This window comes from Gadus macrocephalus, chromosome 18, assembly GCF_031168955.1.
Source record: "Gadus macrocephalus chromosome 18, ASM3116895v1".
In the NCBI taxonomy this organism is placed as follows: Eukaryota; Metazoa; Chordata; class Actinopteri; order Gadiformes; family Gadidae; genus Gadus; species Gadus macrocephalus.
The window spans coordinates 2,792,132-2,809,428 of record NC_082399.1 but is presented as its reverse complement, the minus strand read 5'-3'; the positions used below and the strand labels follow the sequence as shown (position 1 = coordinate 2,809,428).

At 44.2% G+C, this 17,297-nt stretch overlaps 3 protein-coding genes and 1 long non-coding RNA gene across 11 annotated transcripts in view; all 4 read right to left on the bottom strand.

Moving 5' to 3' along the window:
* LOC132446848 (NACHT, LRR and PYD domains-containing protein 3-like) overlaps positions 1 to 3,457 on the bottom strand; it is a 29,708-nt gene extending 26,251 nt beyond the window's left edge. For all 8 annotated transcript variants that reach the window (XM_060037385.1, XM_060037380.1, XM_060037386.1 and 5 more), the window contains exon 1: positions 3,185 to 3,457. The gene's annotated coding sequence lies outside the window, so the exon portion shown is untranslated. The remainder of the gene's footprint in view (positions 1 to 3,184) is intronic.
* Positions 3,458 to 3,491: 34 nt separating this feature from the next.
* Positions 3,492 to 5,990, bottom strand: LOC132446929 (L-seryl-tRNA(Sec) kinase-like). Its single transcript, XM_060037534.1, has 6 exons — positions 5,677 to 5,990; positions 5,204 to 5,459; positions 4,906 to 5,107; positions 4,716 to 4,794; positions 4,488 to 4,581; positions 3,492 to 4,221 (listed from the first exon to the last, which is right to left on the bottom strand). The coding sequence occupies exons 1-6, from the start codon at positions 5,875 to 5,877 to the stop codon at positions 4,010 to 4,012; spliced, it is 1,044 nt and encodes a 347-aa protein (XP_059893517.1). The 5' UTR covers positions 5,878 to 5,990; the 3' UTR covers positions 3,492 to 4,009.
* Positions 5,991 to 6,064: 74 nt separating this feature from the next.
* Positions 6,065 to 6,910, bottom strand: LOC132446986 (uncharacterized). Its single transcript, XR_009522982.1, has 3 exons — positions 6,892 to 6,910; positions 6,637 to 6,671; positions 6,065 to 6,537 (listed from the first exon to the last, which is right to left on the bottom strand). It is a non-coding gene; the product is annotated as an uncharacterized LOC132446986 (long non-coding RNA).
* zgc:174164 (uncharacterized protein LOC570656 homolog) lies at positions 6,862 to 16,227 on the bottom strand. Its single transcript, XM_060037217.1, has 20 exons — positions 16,047 to 16,227; positions 15,727 to 15,833; positions 15,556 to 15,632; positions 15,385 to 15,460; positions 15,101 to 15,177; positions 12,862 to 13,054; positions 12,668 to 12,730; positions 12,442 to 12,513; positions 12,168 to 12,337; positions 11,918 to 12,008; positions 11,473 to 11,603; positions 11,033 to 11,198; positions 10,519 to 10,608; positions 9,824 to 10,019; positions 9,271 to 9,376; positions 8,594 to 8,774; positions 7,910 to 7,996; positions 7,615 to 7,720; positions 7,066 to 7,216; positions 6,862 to 6,934 (listed from the first exon to the last, which is right to left on the bottom strand). Exons 1-20 carry the CDS (start codon positions 16,111 to 16,113, stop codon positions 6,862 to 6,864), a joined length of 2,280 nt encoding a protein of 759 aa, XP_059893200.1. The 5' UTR covers positions 16,114 to 16,227.
* Between the last annotated feature and the right edge of the window lie 1,070 nt (positions 16,228 to 17,297).

The following is a 17,297-nucleotide window of genomic DNA, read 5'->3' as shown; positions in this document are numbered from 1 at the left end:
TTAAATCGTACTTAAAGTAGTGTTAACTTAATATATATTTGTACTACTACATGGAATAAACTTGTCAGACGCATTCCTTCCTTCTACACTTTTAATCGTATCATTATAAAAGATTTTGGACACGTATTTAGAATTAAACAATGTTGTTTGAATCATCACAAAACAGAACTACTGTACATATGAGACATTTTGAGCCAGTGAGTCAGTGAGAAAGATTGCACGGCCTTGTTTGCCTAGTTTGGCTCATCCTGAGACACTCATGCAGCTTCTCATAGGTCGTGGAGCAACGTGCCCTTGTTCTGATGGCATTCATGAGAAAAGCTAGACTCACACGTATCGGTTGAGCCAAACATTGTCAGAATAAGTGATGCCAGTTCCTGATTGTGGGGTACTGATACTGGCTAGTATCACCGGCTAGGCTACACACAGAAACCTGATTTGCATGCAACTATGTTTCTCCTTTATTTTATTTCTTTTTTGCATGCAACCTCTTGCGGGCCAGAAAAAAATTAAGAGGGGCCGCATTTGGCCCACGGGCCGCTAGTTGAATAGGCCTGATGTAAGGTTTAGAAGTTAAATATTTGAAAGTTGTAGAATAAATTAATATGATTTATATTGGAGTTAATTTGCTAGAAATTTACTTACAATGTTTAGTCAGTTAATCATTTACATATTACATATACATGTTTACATATTTAACACAGTCAGGATATTCTGTTGAATCTGCCTCGCTGATTCCCTCACGTTTACCTCAGTCTAAATTCTAGCTTCTGATTGGTTGGGTTAAGTCAGCTAGAAGATTGAGAAGATTTAACCCCAAAAGGCCACTGTTAAACCACTGGAAAACCGATTTCTTCTACTATGCTCCGCTGTAATTCTTTACCATCTCCCATTTTAATCGTGGCCTGCAAACGTATCCTTTATTTGTGGATTTCTTTCTGATTATTACACAATTTATCAAGTAATGAGGAACACGTACCGGTGAATAAAGAAGTGAAACAATGTCAAGGCGGGCACACAACCCATGCAGCAATTCATTTCACATTGATACTCAGAAAAAGGGGTCAAGTTACTTTGCAGAAGATGATTATACATGGCCAACTTTAAGTTACTAAAATATGACTTATTGTTAGACATAATACGACTCAGCAGAGACTAAGTAGAATAAGCTCGGCTTAGACCAGCTTCAAAATCATATGGCCTCTTACACGGTAATATAGGAACAATAATTATTGTTATTGGGCTGCCATGATTTTTTTTTAAGACCACAGCTTAACAATTTTGGGATACAGAGACAAATGTGCAGTTCACTTGGTGTTCTTATACACATTAATTGGAAGTGAATGTTGGTTCAACTTGGAGTAATCTCTCAAGAGCCATCTGCCTCTTTAATAACAGGTTGGCTGTCAATTCCCTACTATTTTCTGTATACATTTTGAACATACATATATACATATATATATATATATATATATATATATATGCAAAACAATGGCCGCTTAATCATGATCACTGTTGATCTAATAAAGCAGATGAAAAAACTTTCTCAACTCTGTGAGGATGAATGACAAATAGAACTTAGATTTTGACATGAAAATAAAAGTAAAATAAATGAATTAAAATGGCAGGCACACATCCAATGATGCTTCTAGAGACAAAAGCTTCAGAGCACTAAGATGTCAGAAGCAGTGAGAAAGTCACAGAGACAGTGCGTGGTTGTGATCCAAAGGACAGAAATGTAAATTTATACTGCGATGCTCAAGCTTAACCTTCATTTGTGTCCTTTTGGATTATTACACAATTTACCAAGTAATGAGGAACACGTACTGGTGAATAAAGAAGTGAAACAATTTCAAGGCTGTCAAAAATTGCAGAAATTGATGTGAGAGTTTGCATGAAGTGGAAGGCACACAACCCATGCCGCAATATTTTTTAAATATTTTTTGAAACATTGTAGGTATTATAGTCATAGTTTTTCTTTAGTCCTAGCTCAGCTCTTTATTCAACAGGGTTGACTTTGAATAAAGGTAGTGGTTGGAAAAGAGTATAAGTCAAACTTCCCACTTTTACTTGCAGCATGCAGTTAACACAATGTATCAATCAATATTTGAAAATGTTTTCCTGGTAATCCTTATCAGGGGTACAAACAATGACAAAATGATTTTCTTATCTAAGACATAGGCTTGTTAGTAGACAAATAATTTAGCAATGCATATAATTGAATAAACTAAACACGGCATACCTTTTTATTCAGAATAATATGCATTTTTAAATAAAGGGCGTCTTTCTTTGCATGAAGTTATGTCTGTTTTTCTGTCTGCTGTACCCTAGTCTCTTGTGATCGAGGGAATGTGATCTCAATGAGATTACCTACTTAAATAAATATTATATATATAAATTAGGGAATATCTTTTGAAGGAAGACTGTTCAGTACAGTTCCACAGACTTCACGAGGAGGGTCTAAGCTTTCCATGTATTACTGCATGCTTGGGTTTAGGGTTAGTCAAACATAGGTCCTTGAGAGCCCCCTTAGAGTAAAAAAGCTTTACTGTTTAAAAAAACCATTTTACGCACAAGCAATTTTCAGTTTATTCGATTACATTAAAGGGGCCATATTACGATAACAACACTTTTCCTGGGATTTGGGGTGTTGTTTTGGGTGTCAGGTGGTCCCACACGCACGCACGCACACACACACACACACACACACACACACACACACACACACACACACACACACACACACACACACACACACACACACACACACACACACACACACACACACACACACACACACACGTTCATTTAATTATGGACAATAATTTATTTCCCTTTAGATCCGGCAGTTATATACCATCATTAACCAATGTTACCAATACAACTCCACAATAAAAGTCCACAACCTACCAAGGTGACCTCCCTTCAGAATAAAAGTCCACAATACAAACAAACAGTTCTGTCCGGTTCCCGTACCAAAGGATCCGTATATAAACGCGCTCCACACATTAAAACTAGTTATTGTTGTTCTGACCCATACTCCTTCATTTAAATCAGCGCCTCTTTTACACCACAAACCTGGAAACACTGAACTTGGACTGGAAAATTAATTTAGTAAGAATACATTAATACAGTAAGAATACCACAAGTCATCTGAAGAATACATGAATTCAGAAAATGGTACCTTATCTTCTCCGTGATGAATCGTGTGCTGTCCGTGTAGAATATGGAAAGATAGAAGAAAAAAAGCAAGGAAAGGAGGGAATAAAGAGATTTAGGTGTTCACCAAAATCAGAGACGTTTTTTTAGAAGCGAGACAGAACATTAACACGATTTTAAAGGTTCTAAGAGTAAACTGGCAACTGCGTCACATCGTTTATGTGAATAGTGAAACTACTTAAGTAATGGCGCATTCATGTCTAAGATGGATTCCTTTAATTGTTTTCGAAACTCCTCATTCTGTGTAAATGAAGACACTATAAACACTGCCCTCTAGTGGTCGTACTTGGTTAAAGCACAAACAACCTTTTATTGATTGATCCATTTAAGTTCAGAACTGAACTTTGTCAAGTTTAAGTTTAACCGATGAGAATAATCAAACAAACCATACACAAGCAGAATCATCAGCAGCCATTAGGAGCCCAGTTGGGGGGCCCTTGAAGGTGCAGTTAGAGGGGGGGGGGGTGGGGCCCCCTTGTGTGTGAAGGGTCCATAGTTCCTCAGTAGCCCCCCAGTGTCTGCAGGGTTCATAGTTCCTCAGGGGCCCCCAGTGTCTGCAGGGTCCATAGTTCCTCAGGGGCCCCCCAGTGTCTGCAGAGTCCATAGTTCCTCAGGGGCCCCCAGTGTCTGCAGGGTCCATAGTTCCTCACGGACCCCCAGTCTCTGCAGTGTCCATAGTTCCTCAGGGGCCCCCAGTGTCTGCAGGGTCCATAGTTCCTCAGGGGCCCCCCAGTGTCTGCAGGGCCCATAGTCCTAACCTTAGGACCTACTGGTCAACATTCCAGTGCAGTTATTTTTCACGAAACCTTGACAAGGTTTCCTGTATTTCCCTGTCGAAAGCAGCCACCGCAGCGGTCACCACCCGCTCCACGTCTATGTCCTCTCCTTCCACCGCCGCCCGCTCATGAACGTAGTGTGTTCGCAGGTCATGCAGAAACCTTCCCTTCGATTGGTTCAGCTCACTCGCCAAACCCCTCATTTGTTCTGGTGAGGCTTCGTCATCTATAGCCGGGTGGGGGACAGAGAAGGATGAACAACTTTCAAACCACTAAGTTCACTCTCTCTGCGGTCTGTGTGATGACATGGGCAACATTAGGAGTCTGATGTTTTAGTTTAGACTTCTTTGAAGGATGGAACAACGTGGAGCAGCCGACCAAAGGATGGAATCTATACCAGCGGTCGCTGAGGCCTTTTGACCTAGGTGGGTGACAGACTTAGACCAACCCTGATGTTTTGGCTCTTCCTTTGGGTTTGTGTTAACGCCCTACCTCTGGCGCTCTTCATGGCTGCCGAGACCAGCCGCCTGCTGGCCTGGTCCGCCTGGTGGACCACGCTGAGGGCACACCTCACACGGTCCCTCTCCTGCCCACCAACACACAGGGGGGAGGGGGGGAGCTGCCATTGGCCAAGGGCGACGTAATGCAACACTTTGATCGACCAGTCAGGGGGTCCTGAAGGCAAGGCCTAAGACTCTGAAGGAGGGAGTAGGGTCTCACCTTTTGCTCCGTGTTCTCCTCCTGCACTTGGACCAAGGGGTTGCTGAAGGCATGGGTTATCAACTCCATCCACCTCCGACTGCGGCGTTCACATGGGAAGAAAGAACAGGTGACGAATTAATGACACGTGCACAGTAAGATCCCAGTGTGTAAAGAGTGTTCATGCTTGTTTAAAAAGGCATTGCCTCACGTGTCCACTTCAGACAAACACTCAGAGTTGTTGAGTGTGATGCTGTTTTCCTCCCACGTGTTCTTCTGTGGGTTCGGAGGCTCCAAACGCTTAGCCATCTCCAGGATTAAATTGGTCGGCAGAGGGTGGGATCTTTTACTGTTGCGGCTTGTGCAGGACTCCACAGAGCAGTCTAGGAACACCTGGCAGAAGCCGAGGGAATCTGCAATGCACAGGTGGATGCACATTTAACGTCAACAATGGGATTAGTGCAGTGACCAGCACACCTTTTGGTCACCCTTCAAAACAGAGCGCTTACACTTTCTTGCGAGCTGGAACACTTCATATCTCATGCTAGGATAGTAGAAGTTGTCGTCCAGCATTAGGAGTATAGGCGAGGAATTGTCGTCTGCCGAGCTGTTGACACGCTGCTCCAGTAATGTTTGTACGCCTCGTCTCCACGCCTCCAAGTTTATCCCACTGGGGTCGGGTGGACCCGACAAAACGTTGGGGTTCCTCAAGAAGTTTTCAATGCATTGTAGCAGTGATTGTCTGTACAGCTTCCATTCAGTTTGCTGGAAAATATGTAAGGCATTTCATAATGTCGTGTTACAGGCAGTTGCAGTGTGTGTGTGTGTGTGTGCGTGTGCGTGGGTGTGTGTGTGTGTAGAATTACAAAACGAAATAGATTCAAATACAAATTTCAAACAGAACACATTTTTGATTAAAACTAATCGAAAACATAGCGCATGCATATTGATGTAACACGTCGAGGAAATATAGCACATTTACCGCCTGCATGTTATCCTCCAATACTTTAACATCAAAAGCATACTGAGGTATTAACTCATCATAATGCATCACAGTGGACCTCCATCCTCGCTCAGCAGCCAGGTTGGTTACTGTGCGGGCCAGCGTGGACTTTCCTGCAGCAGGGAGACCGCAGAGCACGCACACACACACCGGTGGACTCTGGTGATGTTGCGAATCCATTTAACGTATCATTACCATAACTTCACAGGACAGAAGAATTAAACATAATGGACCAAGTGAAACTTCCGTGTACTGTGATGGCAGCTTCTTCTTCAGCGTTATATATTATAGGATTATACATTGCTTTACTGCCGCCTAGTGGAAGTAGTGTGCCAACGATTTGATAAAAAAAAGAATGCACACTATATTCAACAGATAACTTTATTTAATCCACGAACACAAATAACATTTAATAAACATAAAAAAAAGCGTTCAATAAAATACAATCTTTTTAACATTTGTGTGGGATGTCTCAAATACCCATTTTGATATTGCAGTTCAAGAAAATAGGGGTTTATCCAATACTTCTCAAACATAAAATATACAACCAATTTTTCTTCTTCAGGTTTCGAGAATAAGTCAATTTAGAAGTCAATTTTCATACATGGTTTGTGAAGAACATAAACTAAAAACCACCAGTCGGGTCAGTTTGGTGGTTGCTGGGGTCTGATGGGTCTAGGGACCCCAGGGCCCTGTTGGGGTACGGGCCTAGGGACTCCGGGGCCCTGTGGAGGTGCGGGTCTAGGAACCGACTGGGGAACCGACTGAGGAACCGACTGAGGAACCGGCGCTGCAGTATCTACTCCGTCATTCCAGTAATTCAGTTCTCCGAACCTGAACCTATAATTGAACGGGTGGAAATTCAGTTAAAATTAACAAACCTTTGAATAGAATAGAATAATTTGGAGGGATCAATGGAAGCTTTTAACTGGTTCATACCCAGGGGTCGCAGGTATAGCTGTGTGCTCTGGGGGCTGGAGTTTGCAATTGACAAAAACAGAAAAAAATAAATCTTTTAGTTTCTGAATGTTAAAGGTCTTAACATTATTTAAAAAAAAAAAAAATCACACACACGCACACACACACACACACACACACACACGCACACACACTAATGTTTGGCACAAGGCTCATCCCCTTGCATAGGGGAGAACAGCTTTGTACTTATGGATGAAGAAGTCCTTTTTTCGTTACCATGTCTACTGGGGTTTGCACGTTTCCACGAGCATTTGGTGGCCTGGGAATATAAAAAAAACAATCATCGGGAAAGCCGCATCAAAATAGTTAGCAAGCAATGACCACAAATGAAATAAAATACAATAAAATGAAATAAAGGAAGACAAAGCACGAACAGGCATTTCCACCCACCTGTTGTTGTTATTGCTGCCGGGTTTCGTCGCCTTCATGCAGGCGGTCAGTGAACCCCGCCGGAAGTTGTAGAGCAGAAGCAGTGTGATGAGGATCAGCACCGGTACGACCAGCAGGAAGAAGATGAGGAGCCCGTCCCTGAGGGAGTAGTCTGACACGGGGGGCACGAGAGAGAGAGGAGGATCACAACGGACAGGGGAAACCATGACACACTTTGTTAGTCAGCTAGCTGCATTTGTCGTTGGACACGGTTCACACAAGGTCGTTTCAGTCTGCCTGAAAGATCTAAACATTGTATGGAAAATAAAATGCATATAAACATAACAAATGCGTTATTCAGTGTTTGTTAATCAGCTAACAATGCCTTATAAGTTGTTGGGCTGACGCAAAGGCTTATTTCCCCATAACAAACATAACATCAACAATACGTTTCACAGCAGGCAATTTGCAAGTCAGAAACTCAAGTAAGAAAGTATAAAATATGTATTGTTACCAAAACCAAAACCAAAACCAAAACCAACCAAAGATCAAGGTCAAGGTAACACCCACCTATCGCAGCAGGCCCACTGTTGACACTCCCCCCACTCCCTGACCTATCACAGCTGGGGTGGGCCCACCCCTTATCACAGTGGCAGTCTCCCAGGTTGTCACAAACCTGCAGGCAAAAGACACAAGAACCAGATATGACCATCAGAAATAGTTCTGCTTCATCCATACAACTGCAAAATGGGCCACAAAGTATGACCAATGACGTTATCTGCCAAAGTTCTGCATCTTTATCATCAGAAACAATGTGGTGGGCGACATGCTATTTCGGCACAAAGTACAGTTCGCAGCCACTGACCCCGTTGCCGTTACAGGTGGTCTGGGCGTCACAATTCAGGTTCGGCAGCAGAGCAGTAGCATTCACACACTTGAAGTCCATACAGGCCTGGGAGAAAAGAGGACAGAGGAACCAATGGTTTTTTTCATGGTGGTTTGAGGCTCAGGAGTTGTGTGTTGCTAAATTTAATTCAAATGTAATATTTTTATTGTAATCAAATATTTGCATCATTATTTCGATTCGTCATCACCATCATAAAGTAAGCCCTTGAGTGACCTGCACTTGTCAGAGAACATTCTCTCACACACACCCACACACACTGACACACACACACACAGGATGATGTCATCGCTCCAACACCAGGCAGCCCGTGCGGACGTATCGCACACTTTGACAGAATCCTTCAGTCTCTAGTCAGAGAGACCCAGTACACCAGTCCAATAAACCAATAGTTTCATCCGGAACCAGCCGGACACACAGACCAAACCATAATTTTGGCACAATAACATAGGGTTACCAACATAGCGTATGGTCCTTCCTGCACTATCATTAAACACGGGCGTGTCTCTCCACACACACACACACACACACACACACACACACACACACACACACACACACACACACACACACACACACACACACACACACACACACACACACACACACACACACACACACACACACACACACGTTATGGCTCACCTTTCCTGGAGAACAGGGGCTACCAGGGTTAACGTAGGCGGGGTCCACCACGTCCGGCCCCAGGTTGAAGTCGGCGTTCACGCATTTGAACTCGCCCACCATCATGTTGGACAGGATGCCGCCGAGTGGCGGCTTGTTGGCGTCCACGTTGGTACACTGCACTTTCCCGCACATGACGTTGCTGCAGCATAACAATAATAATAATAATTCATTGAATTTAGCGCTTTTTTTTCGTTCTGGAAACTCAAAGCGCTTACAGTGAAGGAGGGACCTCACTAACCACCAGCAGTGTGTAGCACCCCCTGGGGTGATGCACGGCCGCCAATCGGCACCAGAACACTCACCACAAACCAGCTTGAGGTGGCTAGTGAGGGAATTAAGGAATCTGCCAACTTGCCAAGTATACAGGGGGATGATTACCCTGGTTGGGCAGTTTTAGCCAGGACACCGGGGAAACCCCTTCTCCTTGCGATAATTGCCCTGGGATCTTTTATGACCTCAGTAAGTCAGGACCTCGGTTTTACGTCTCCTCCGAAGGACGTAACCAGTCAAAGAGGCAGAATTATTCTCCTTACAAGTGCAGCATCAAATATGCTGTGCCAGCTGTTGTACAGGTCAGGTTTTACAAAGTATTACTCGTTTGTCATTAGGGTGGGGACAGCGAGCAGAATACTCACTCTGTGCTGCATTTGATGGCTTGGCCTCGAGCATATCCACAGTTTCCAAACTTATCTCCCCTCACATTTGCATGAGAGTAACATTCATCGGCCGCCTTTCGTGCCTCTGTCCAAAACATAAATAGATAAAATTATATTATTTATTTGTTAAACATTGCAACAGGTGTGTAACTTCAACACACACTAGGCGTGGACATGTATGTTTAAGCTTGTAAAGACAATGCATCTGGTGATATTTAGTCGAACAGGCGTTGCATACAACGATGCCATCAAACTGGTTATCGCTGTGGATAAGCAGCCAAGGGACTTTCAATCCAAAGCTACCAACAATAGGTACATTTGTCAGAAGAAAGAGAAACAACAATATATCGCTGTCGGTACAAGGTGGATGTTCATTGAAACGAGTACCAAGCACTTACAATTGCTAGGTTAACCCATTCACTGTAGGGTTAGGTTATACATGTTATATGTTAGTTATATATGGCTTGTCCTATAATGTACCGAGACGCAGCGGGTTTGAGGAACTAACATCGGTCCCTTCGCCCCAATGTACCTGGCTCAAAGAGAATCCGGCACTGGGAGTCGTAGGTCTGGCACCGCCCTTCGTAGCAGTAGGCGGAGGCGTCCTCACAGCTCAGGCCGTCCATGACGTAGAAGTCTTCGGGGCAGAAGCCGCTGTTTCCGCGGCAGTACTCTGGAAGGTCGCAGGCGTTGACGGAATCGCGACACAGCGTCCCCGCCACTCTGACCTTGAAGCGGGAGAAGGGACACCGAAATGAGGAACTGTGTAGTGTAGTGTAGCACGCACACACACACACACACACACACACACACACACGACTGGGATATCGCTACCTGGGTATTTTAAAGCGCACACTAAAGAAAACACACGCAAAACGAGATGCATATCTGGAAGGTGAAGCCTAGACAACTGAAAGTGTGCTAGAAAGCACACACACACACACACACACACACACACACACACACACACACACACACACACACACACACACACACACACACACACACACACACACACACACACACACACACACACACACACACACACACGATTTTCCTTAACAAACGCATACGACTACAAATATGTTCACCGAATATTTTTACGACGCATGAACGCACGCGTTATTACAATGCATGAAATGTCGTTTTCAGCAAACGCCAAAAGTACAGGTAGCAGTGTGTCCCCGGTACAGGAGCGCTGCGCTACACGGAGCCAGGCAGCCTCACCTGGCAGTTGTTGCAGCAGAGCCCGTCAGCACAGGAGGAACCAGCGGAGAACCTGCAGGTCGCCGCGTCACAGCATCTATTGTTGCACTCCTGAGGGACGCAAACACACAGACCAACACTGGTGTCACACAACGAATCAACACGCACACACACACGTATATAGATTAATTCCAAGTATTGGTTACGGAGTACAGAACAATTTATGGATTAGCTCTGTGAACAAAAGTTATGATTCACATTAAATTTTTCCATCAGCGTGTCTAACATGATTCTGCGAAACAGCGTTAAACATTGGTAGAGCGATCGGGGGGGGAAGTTCCAGTTCCTCAGGAAACAAAGAGCGCCACAGTCTGTCACGAGCGCCTCTCCGATTGGCTAGAGGTTTTTGAACAACACGCCCATATTCTGAGATTCGCAAAAATCAGTTGCCGCCCAGCCTTGGCCAAACACAACACGAATTGCGAAACACAAACAGGGAATATCAGAATGGTTTCCCCAGGCTCATGACGCCTACCTCTGGCCTCCCGCAGTCACACTGCTCCTCATCCTCCAGCAGGCCGTTGCCACACTGAGAGAGCCCCACCGAGTGGGTGGGCGGGTTCTTCAGACACAGACCGCCGCCATTGCGAACCAACGCCTCAAAGTCGTCTGCACTACAGGTGCTGAAGTTGGTGGATCCTCTTCAAACAACAGAAAAAAAAAAGAGAGTCAAAGAGAGAAAAAATATATTTATATAAATAATAATTATACTAATACAGTAATACATTTTGTACACTATGATATGCAACAACAATCTTCTATGCACAGTCAAACTGAACAAATCAAACTCTTACAAATGCTACGATTGAAAAGGTGCTGTAGGTAAGATATTCACACAGAGCATTGCACTCACCATTAACTGAGAGATGGCTACCGGATTTCTAACAACACACACACACACACTTTTATTCTTACCCCGCTGTCGCCGCCATGATGCAGCTTCCAACGCAGGGGCAGCCGTTGTTGTCGTGCTTCATGCCCAAGTTGTGACCTAGCTCATGCGCCACCACGGTTGAGATGTAGGGCAGCGTTGAGGTCTTTTGGAACTATAAGAACAGACCCCGACCCAATTTCATATCATAATGAAGGAGTTGATCAGCCTTAAGTAACACTTGGACATTTAAGAGACATAATAAAAGGAGAAACATTTTCAAAAAGTTTGGTCAGGGGGCTGTACGTTCCAAAACTTGTTTTGACATTCACGTTAGGTTTAAGTCTATTGTTCAAGAGAAACAGTCGCCACAGCAGCAGGTCGTAAATAATGCAGACGGGCATCGGTTTCAAGGCCGAAGCTCAACACGGCAAAATGCCACCGGTGACAAAATGGGACGACCAACGAGAGAAAAACCCGTGAACCAACCACATTGATCCCTCCAGCTGATGCTGCCGAACAGACGGTGCTCACAAAGGCCATGCCCAGGACGCCCCCATCGTACACGCCCGGTAGACCCCTGAGAAACAAAACAACACCATCAGAAAAGGTGACTGAAATAATGGTTCACAACCCACAGAACAGGTTTATGCATCCGCATTCTGTCGCCCTGGCTGTTACCGATGCATACCCCTGACCTTTCAAAATAACAGGTTCGGCAGGACGAGCGAGCACTCACACAATGAGTTGGGCCACATCATGCTGGATTCTTGGCAACAAATCAGTCTTCCTCCACTGGACGAAGCCGGTCAACACCTCTGGGGCTGAGAGCTCCACGTTAAAGGGGTTCTCATCTTTGAAGATCTCCAGGCCCACCAGCGCCACTCGGATGTTCAACTGCTTGTAATACTGGAATGGGTGGAGTTTAAGTTAACAGTGGGCTACAGCGTTGATCAAAAGAACGCCGGGAAGTAAACGATGACGTAGGACAGGGTTGGTTTTGTTTCCCTCACCCCGTCCAGCAGGTTAGCCATTTCCACCATCTCTTCAATCACCGCCGTCTCATTGCTCTGCTTTATTCTATACTGTAAATATTAAAAAGGAAAGTACGGTATCACTGTTATAATTATTTTATAGGGGGCAAAGTCTAAAATGACTAAAAATCCCTTCAGGAAATTGACATCATCAAATTGATACCATAAAAAAGAGTGAAACGTGTAAGCCAACTGCCAGTCTCACCCTGAGATTATCCACCACCAGCACCAACTCCACAAATCTGGTGTCGGGCAGATTTCTCCTCCGCTGTGAGGACAAACAGAAGAAAATGGAACCTCCAACCTCCACGAAATTGTACGTCTTCATAAATATGGACCTGACGAACATTGACATTCTGCACAGTGGATTCAGAATGACGGGGGGCAGAGACATCTTACCCGCAGGAGTGAGGTCAACGTGTGGCCCGGGTCAAAGGGCGAAGGTCGTCCCTGCGCCGGCGTCTCATTGGCTACGCCGCAGACCCCGCCCTTTGACGCCACATCCTCCAGAGGGTAGAGGTGGTGCTCGTTGGACGTGGAGTGTGGAACCGGTTCTAACCCAAAACTCTCGTTGAGCAGGACGATCACACCCCTTGGGAGAGAGAGTATGAAACAAAGCAGAGGTTGAGAGAGCGGTTTATTTCTACTGTTAAAGAGGGTTACTCCCAGAAGGAACATGGTGACTGTATGTGGCAAGGGCGGAGGATCCGGGGGGGGGGTGACAGAGGCGACGTGTCCCCTCCAATTTTCGAGACAGGCGCATTTGTCCCACCCAAAAATTATACCGCAAAATATCAGATTTTTTAAATATTTTACTCACTTGCTTTTATTTTGAAAGCGCAACACAGCGTCTTGTCACCGTCCCCATGTATGGCGTTGTATGCCCCCCCAAGGAGCCTTTAAGGCAGCGCGTAGGGTTGGGGGCGGTTGGGGGTTAAGGCCTTCAGGCTGGGAACGCATTCGGATCGCTGCCTAGAAGGCTACGTTGGGGGCGTAAAGCCTGATTTCCACCGGGGACGGCTGCGCCGCGGTCACCGCTGCTGATCACTGCCGCTCTAATCGCGTTATCTCGCGTGAATACGGCTGTCTCGCAAGACCGCGCATACGCTGCCGAATCCCCTCAACGGCTCAGTTTGAGATGCGGGTGTCTGCAGCTAACGCGACAGAGCCGTTAAGATGAAAAGACAGCAACAGCGCAGTTTAAATGATTTCTTTCTCCAGGGGAAGAAAAAATAAAAAGGAAATGTGAGTTGGTCATAATTTTATCCAGGAGGATGATTATATTTTCAGACTAACGTTAGAGTTGTTGATGTTAAGATGATGGTGTGATTCAACATCTAACTAGTACACTCTTGCTAGGTAAAAGTTGTTATTATGAACGTTACTAGCCATCGTCGATGAAATTGTGGGAACTTGCAAAAATTGCGGGAACTTGCGAATAAATGCGGGAACTTGTGAAAAAAAAATGCAGCTTTTTGATGACGTTCACGTCGCATAATCACGTCACTGCATAACGTTCCCATGGCAACAGGGGGAAATGGCTGCTCTTGTGTGAAGTAAACGCAACATTTTTCAACATTCTGCTAAGATATATGTGACTTTTCTCTGTGAACCATTAATGGGTCCGTCAGGTTTCCGATATGTGTCCCCTCCAATCATAAACTCGTTCCTACGCCCCTGGACCGGTATGTCGGTCGATTCGCCTAAAAGAACTTGGCTATGGCTGGAGACCAATTTGGAGGTTTGACCTGCCGAGCAGGAACTAAAACACAGGTAGCCTGGCTAAAGATTAGGATGTCTGGCCTCTATCCAACGGAATTTCTACAGTCAAGCCTACCTGAACCTTAAAAATGAAGGTGCTTTAGTTAAAGGCACCCAGTGCAACTTTATGTAAACATTCAATGAAAAATAAACATTCAATTTCTAGTCTTTTTTACACGTAGTAAGTTTCAATAACTCCATTCCATTACATATCGACATTCAAGGAGCAAAGATGAGACGTCGTTGTGTGGTGAGAACTGATAGAAAATCGTAAACAACAACAATCGCCGGTGGGGAGAAGCCATTTTTCCATTGACTGGAAGCCTGCTTTATTTATTGTAGGTTACAAAAAATAAAGAAAATGGCGGCATTGTTGTCGTTATCGATTTTGTATCAGTTCTCACCACACAACGACGTCTCATCTTTGCTGCTTAAATGTCGGTATGTAATGGTATGGAGTTATTGAAACTTACTACGTGTAGAAATTGAATGTTTATTTTTAAGCCTCGAAAGTTGCACTGGGTGCCTTTAACATTTAAGAGCTATTGTTCTAGTGCTATTTTTTTCAAATGCCACAGCTATCCGTCAGCTATCAGTGAGTGAGGTGCTCTGTGAGAATATCAGTTTTTACTTTTAAGGTGACGGTGCCTGTCTCTGTATGAGCCAATTTATATTTTAGACTGCTTCCGGCTTGTTTACAATCTCTCTTCCCGGATATGTTCGGGGAATCCATCTTGCCTGTCAATCACAGGTGCGTGAAATGCAACACATTCTCAAGGCAGAAAAACAAAAAGGGACGGAGCGGACAGGATGACTCGCACACTTTCATGGAGTATTCACACAACCCTTGATGTAAAAGCAACAGGGAGAACCAGACCTTAGGCCGGAGCAGGTGCTGAGTAGGACTAGTGAGTCCTCGTACCCATCCACATGGCCGTGGTAGTAGCAGTGAACCTGCAGAAAACAGACCTGGGTCGGTTCATTCAAACCAACGCTGGTGTGCACACACACACACACACACACACACACACACACACACACACACACACACACACACACACACACACACACACACACACACACACACACACACACACACACACACACACAAGAAAATAAGCATATCACTGAAACATTCATTACATAGGCCTGCCTACTCACATGGTTTGTTCGTGTAGACTTGGAATAGCCACCACTGTGATGGGAATACTGCACAAATCTTTTGGAGATAAAGTCTCTGAAAAATGGGCAAGAAAGAGATATAGGCTATAACGTCAAAATGTACGTTTATATGATTCGATTTGGGAGATCTACTGTTGCTAAACACGTTACCTATTTTGTTTCAGCAGAAGGAGGTTTTTTCTGTTGTTGATATCAAGTTCGTAAGAAATCGTTTCCATTTCGTTGCTCTGAAAATATTGTACATGTTGACATAATGCCCATGACTGGGAGTTTACAGAAAACAATTATATTTTTCGAACATGAATATCAACAAAAAACAACCTCTGTCGAGTCAAATGATCCGTTAGCACTCCTTTTCCATCGATGTAATAGATTGGGGTACACCACGGTGTATTTCGAATGTGTGGATGAAAAGCCATCGGAAATATCTGAAAGAAGAGATTTGAGCATTCAACTGGTAAACGTCATCGATTGTTTGCTCGAAGTTTGATGGAAACAAACTCGGCAACCAAATATAAATACGATTTTTGAATTGATAGAATCGCACTGTCAATTTGCAGTCCAAGAAACAAGTTCAAAACAACAGGCACGACGGAAGTCACTAGTAACCGAACTCGGTTGACTGTAACCAAACACCTCACCTTTACTCTCCGCTTCCGATGGACCGCAAAGGAAGAACAACGCGGCCACGAAACATTTGATCACCATGATCCCTGCTGTAGTTTTTGATGTGGATTTATCATCCTTGGCAGACGGTTGTGCACGGACAGGTGTGGCGGAACTCGCTCCTTTGGTCGTCGCTCAGGTACCCTCCTGGATGTGCGATGTGGGCGTGGCTTATGTTAAAGTGCAGGACGCCTCCACACACACACACACACACACGCACGCACGCACGCACGCACGCACACACACACACACACACACACACACACACACACACACACACACACACACACACACACACACACACACACACACACACACACACACACACACACACACACACACACACACACACACACACACACACGCTATTCGAATGGTGCTTGCACACCGCCGCGCGGCAACTGGTTCTACCGGTTATTTCTTTACTGTCGCATAAATCGAATACGTCTGGAAAAGAAGGCCTATAGGCTATATTTGGCGCCGTAGGCCAACGTTGAGCAATTGACTGATGCAAATAACGATAATTATCATAATTGCAATAATATTAATGACAATAATATTCAGAAAACAATTACTATTCTTAATAATATTATCATTATCATTATAATAACTAGGGTGACCAAAACTGGACCTAATTTGAGTATAACTATGTTAAATTATAATTGTAATGTAATTATAATGACTATTGATTCATTAGCTCTCCCTCTTACTATCTCCCAAAGGGTATATTTGTTCTGAGTTGTATGTTTATTTTGTGTGTAGCTAAACTAGCTATGCAGCTTCTGTTTACCCCCCCCAACCTGTTGTTCACAAACCAAATTCTAGAAAGTTCCATGTGGAGCAATAAAGAAGACTACAATTAGAATATGGGTCGGTGTTATAAGCATACAATATAAGCATGAGAACAATAATAATAAACAAATATTTCTATTGTAGCTATTTAAAAACACTGAGCCAAAAATATTACGTGAACATAAGGCCATAGATTATTAATAATAATAATAATAATAATAATAATACATTTGATTTATAACGCACTTTACATCAGCTTAATGACCTCAAAGTGCTAAAGATTGAGATTCTCTGTCTGAACTCATGCGGGAGGGAGTTGAACTTGACTCCTTCTACCAAGATGGGACCAGGATGTCAATAGAGGCCTTGTTACTGTGACTTCTTTTAATGTTTGGATCTTTAATATTTGTGTATTTGGTTAACATGATGTCACC

Bases quoted from the DNA above. Each gene is read 5' to 3' on its own strand.
- LOC132446929 (XM_060037534.1), bottom strand. From the start codon at position 5,877: ATGGATTCGCAACATCACCAGAGTCCACCGGTGTGTGTGTGCGTGCTC. The intron at 5,460-5,676 runs GTAAATGTGCTA...CATATTTTCCAG, and splicing joins TGGAGGATAACATGCAGGCG to CAAACTGAATGGAAGCTGTA. The intron at 4,795-4,905 runs GTGAGGCAATGC...TGAACGCCGCAG, and splicing joins TGTTTGTCTGAAGTGGACAC to TCGGAGGTGGATGGAGTTGA.
- zgc:174164 (XM_060037217.1), bottom strand. From the start codon at position 16,113: ATGGTGATCAAATGTTTCGTGGCCGCGTTGTTCTTCCTTTGCGGTCCA. The intron at 15,633-15,726 runs GTTGTTTTTTGT...CAATATTTTCAG, and splicing joins GATCATTTGACTCGACAGAG to AGCAACGAAATGGAAACGAT. The intron at 8,775-9,270 runs GTGAGTATTCTG...GTTATGCTGCAG, and splicing joins GCCATCAAATGCAGCACAGA to CAACGTCATGTGCGGGAAAG.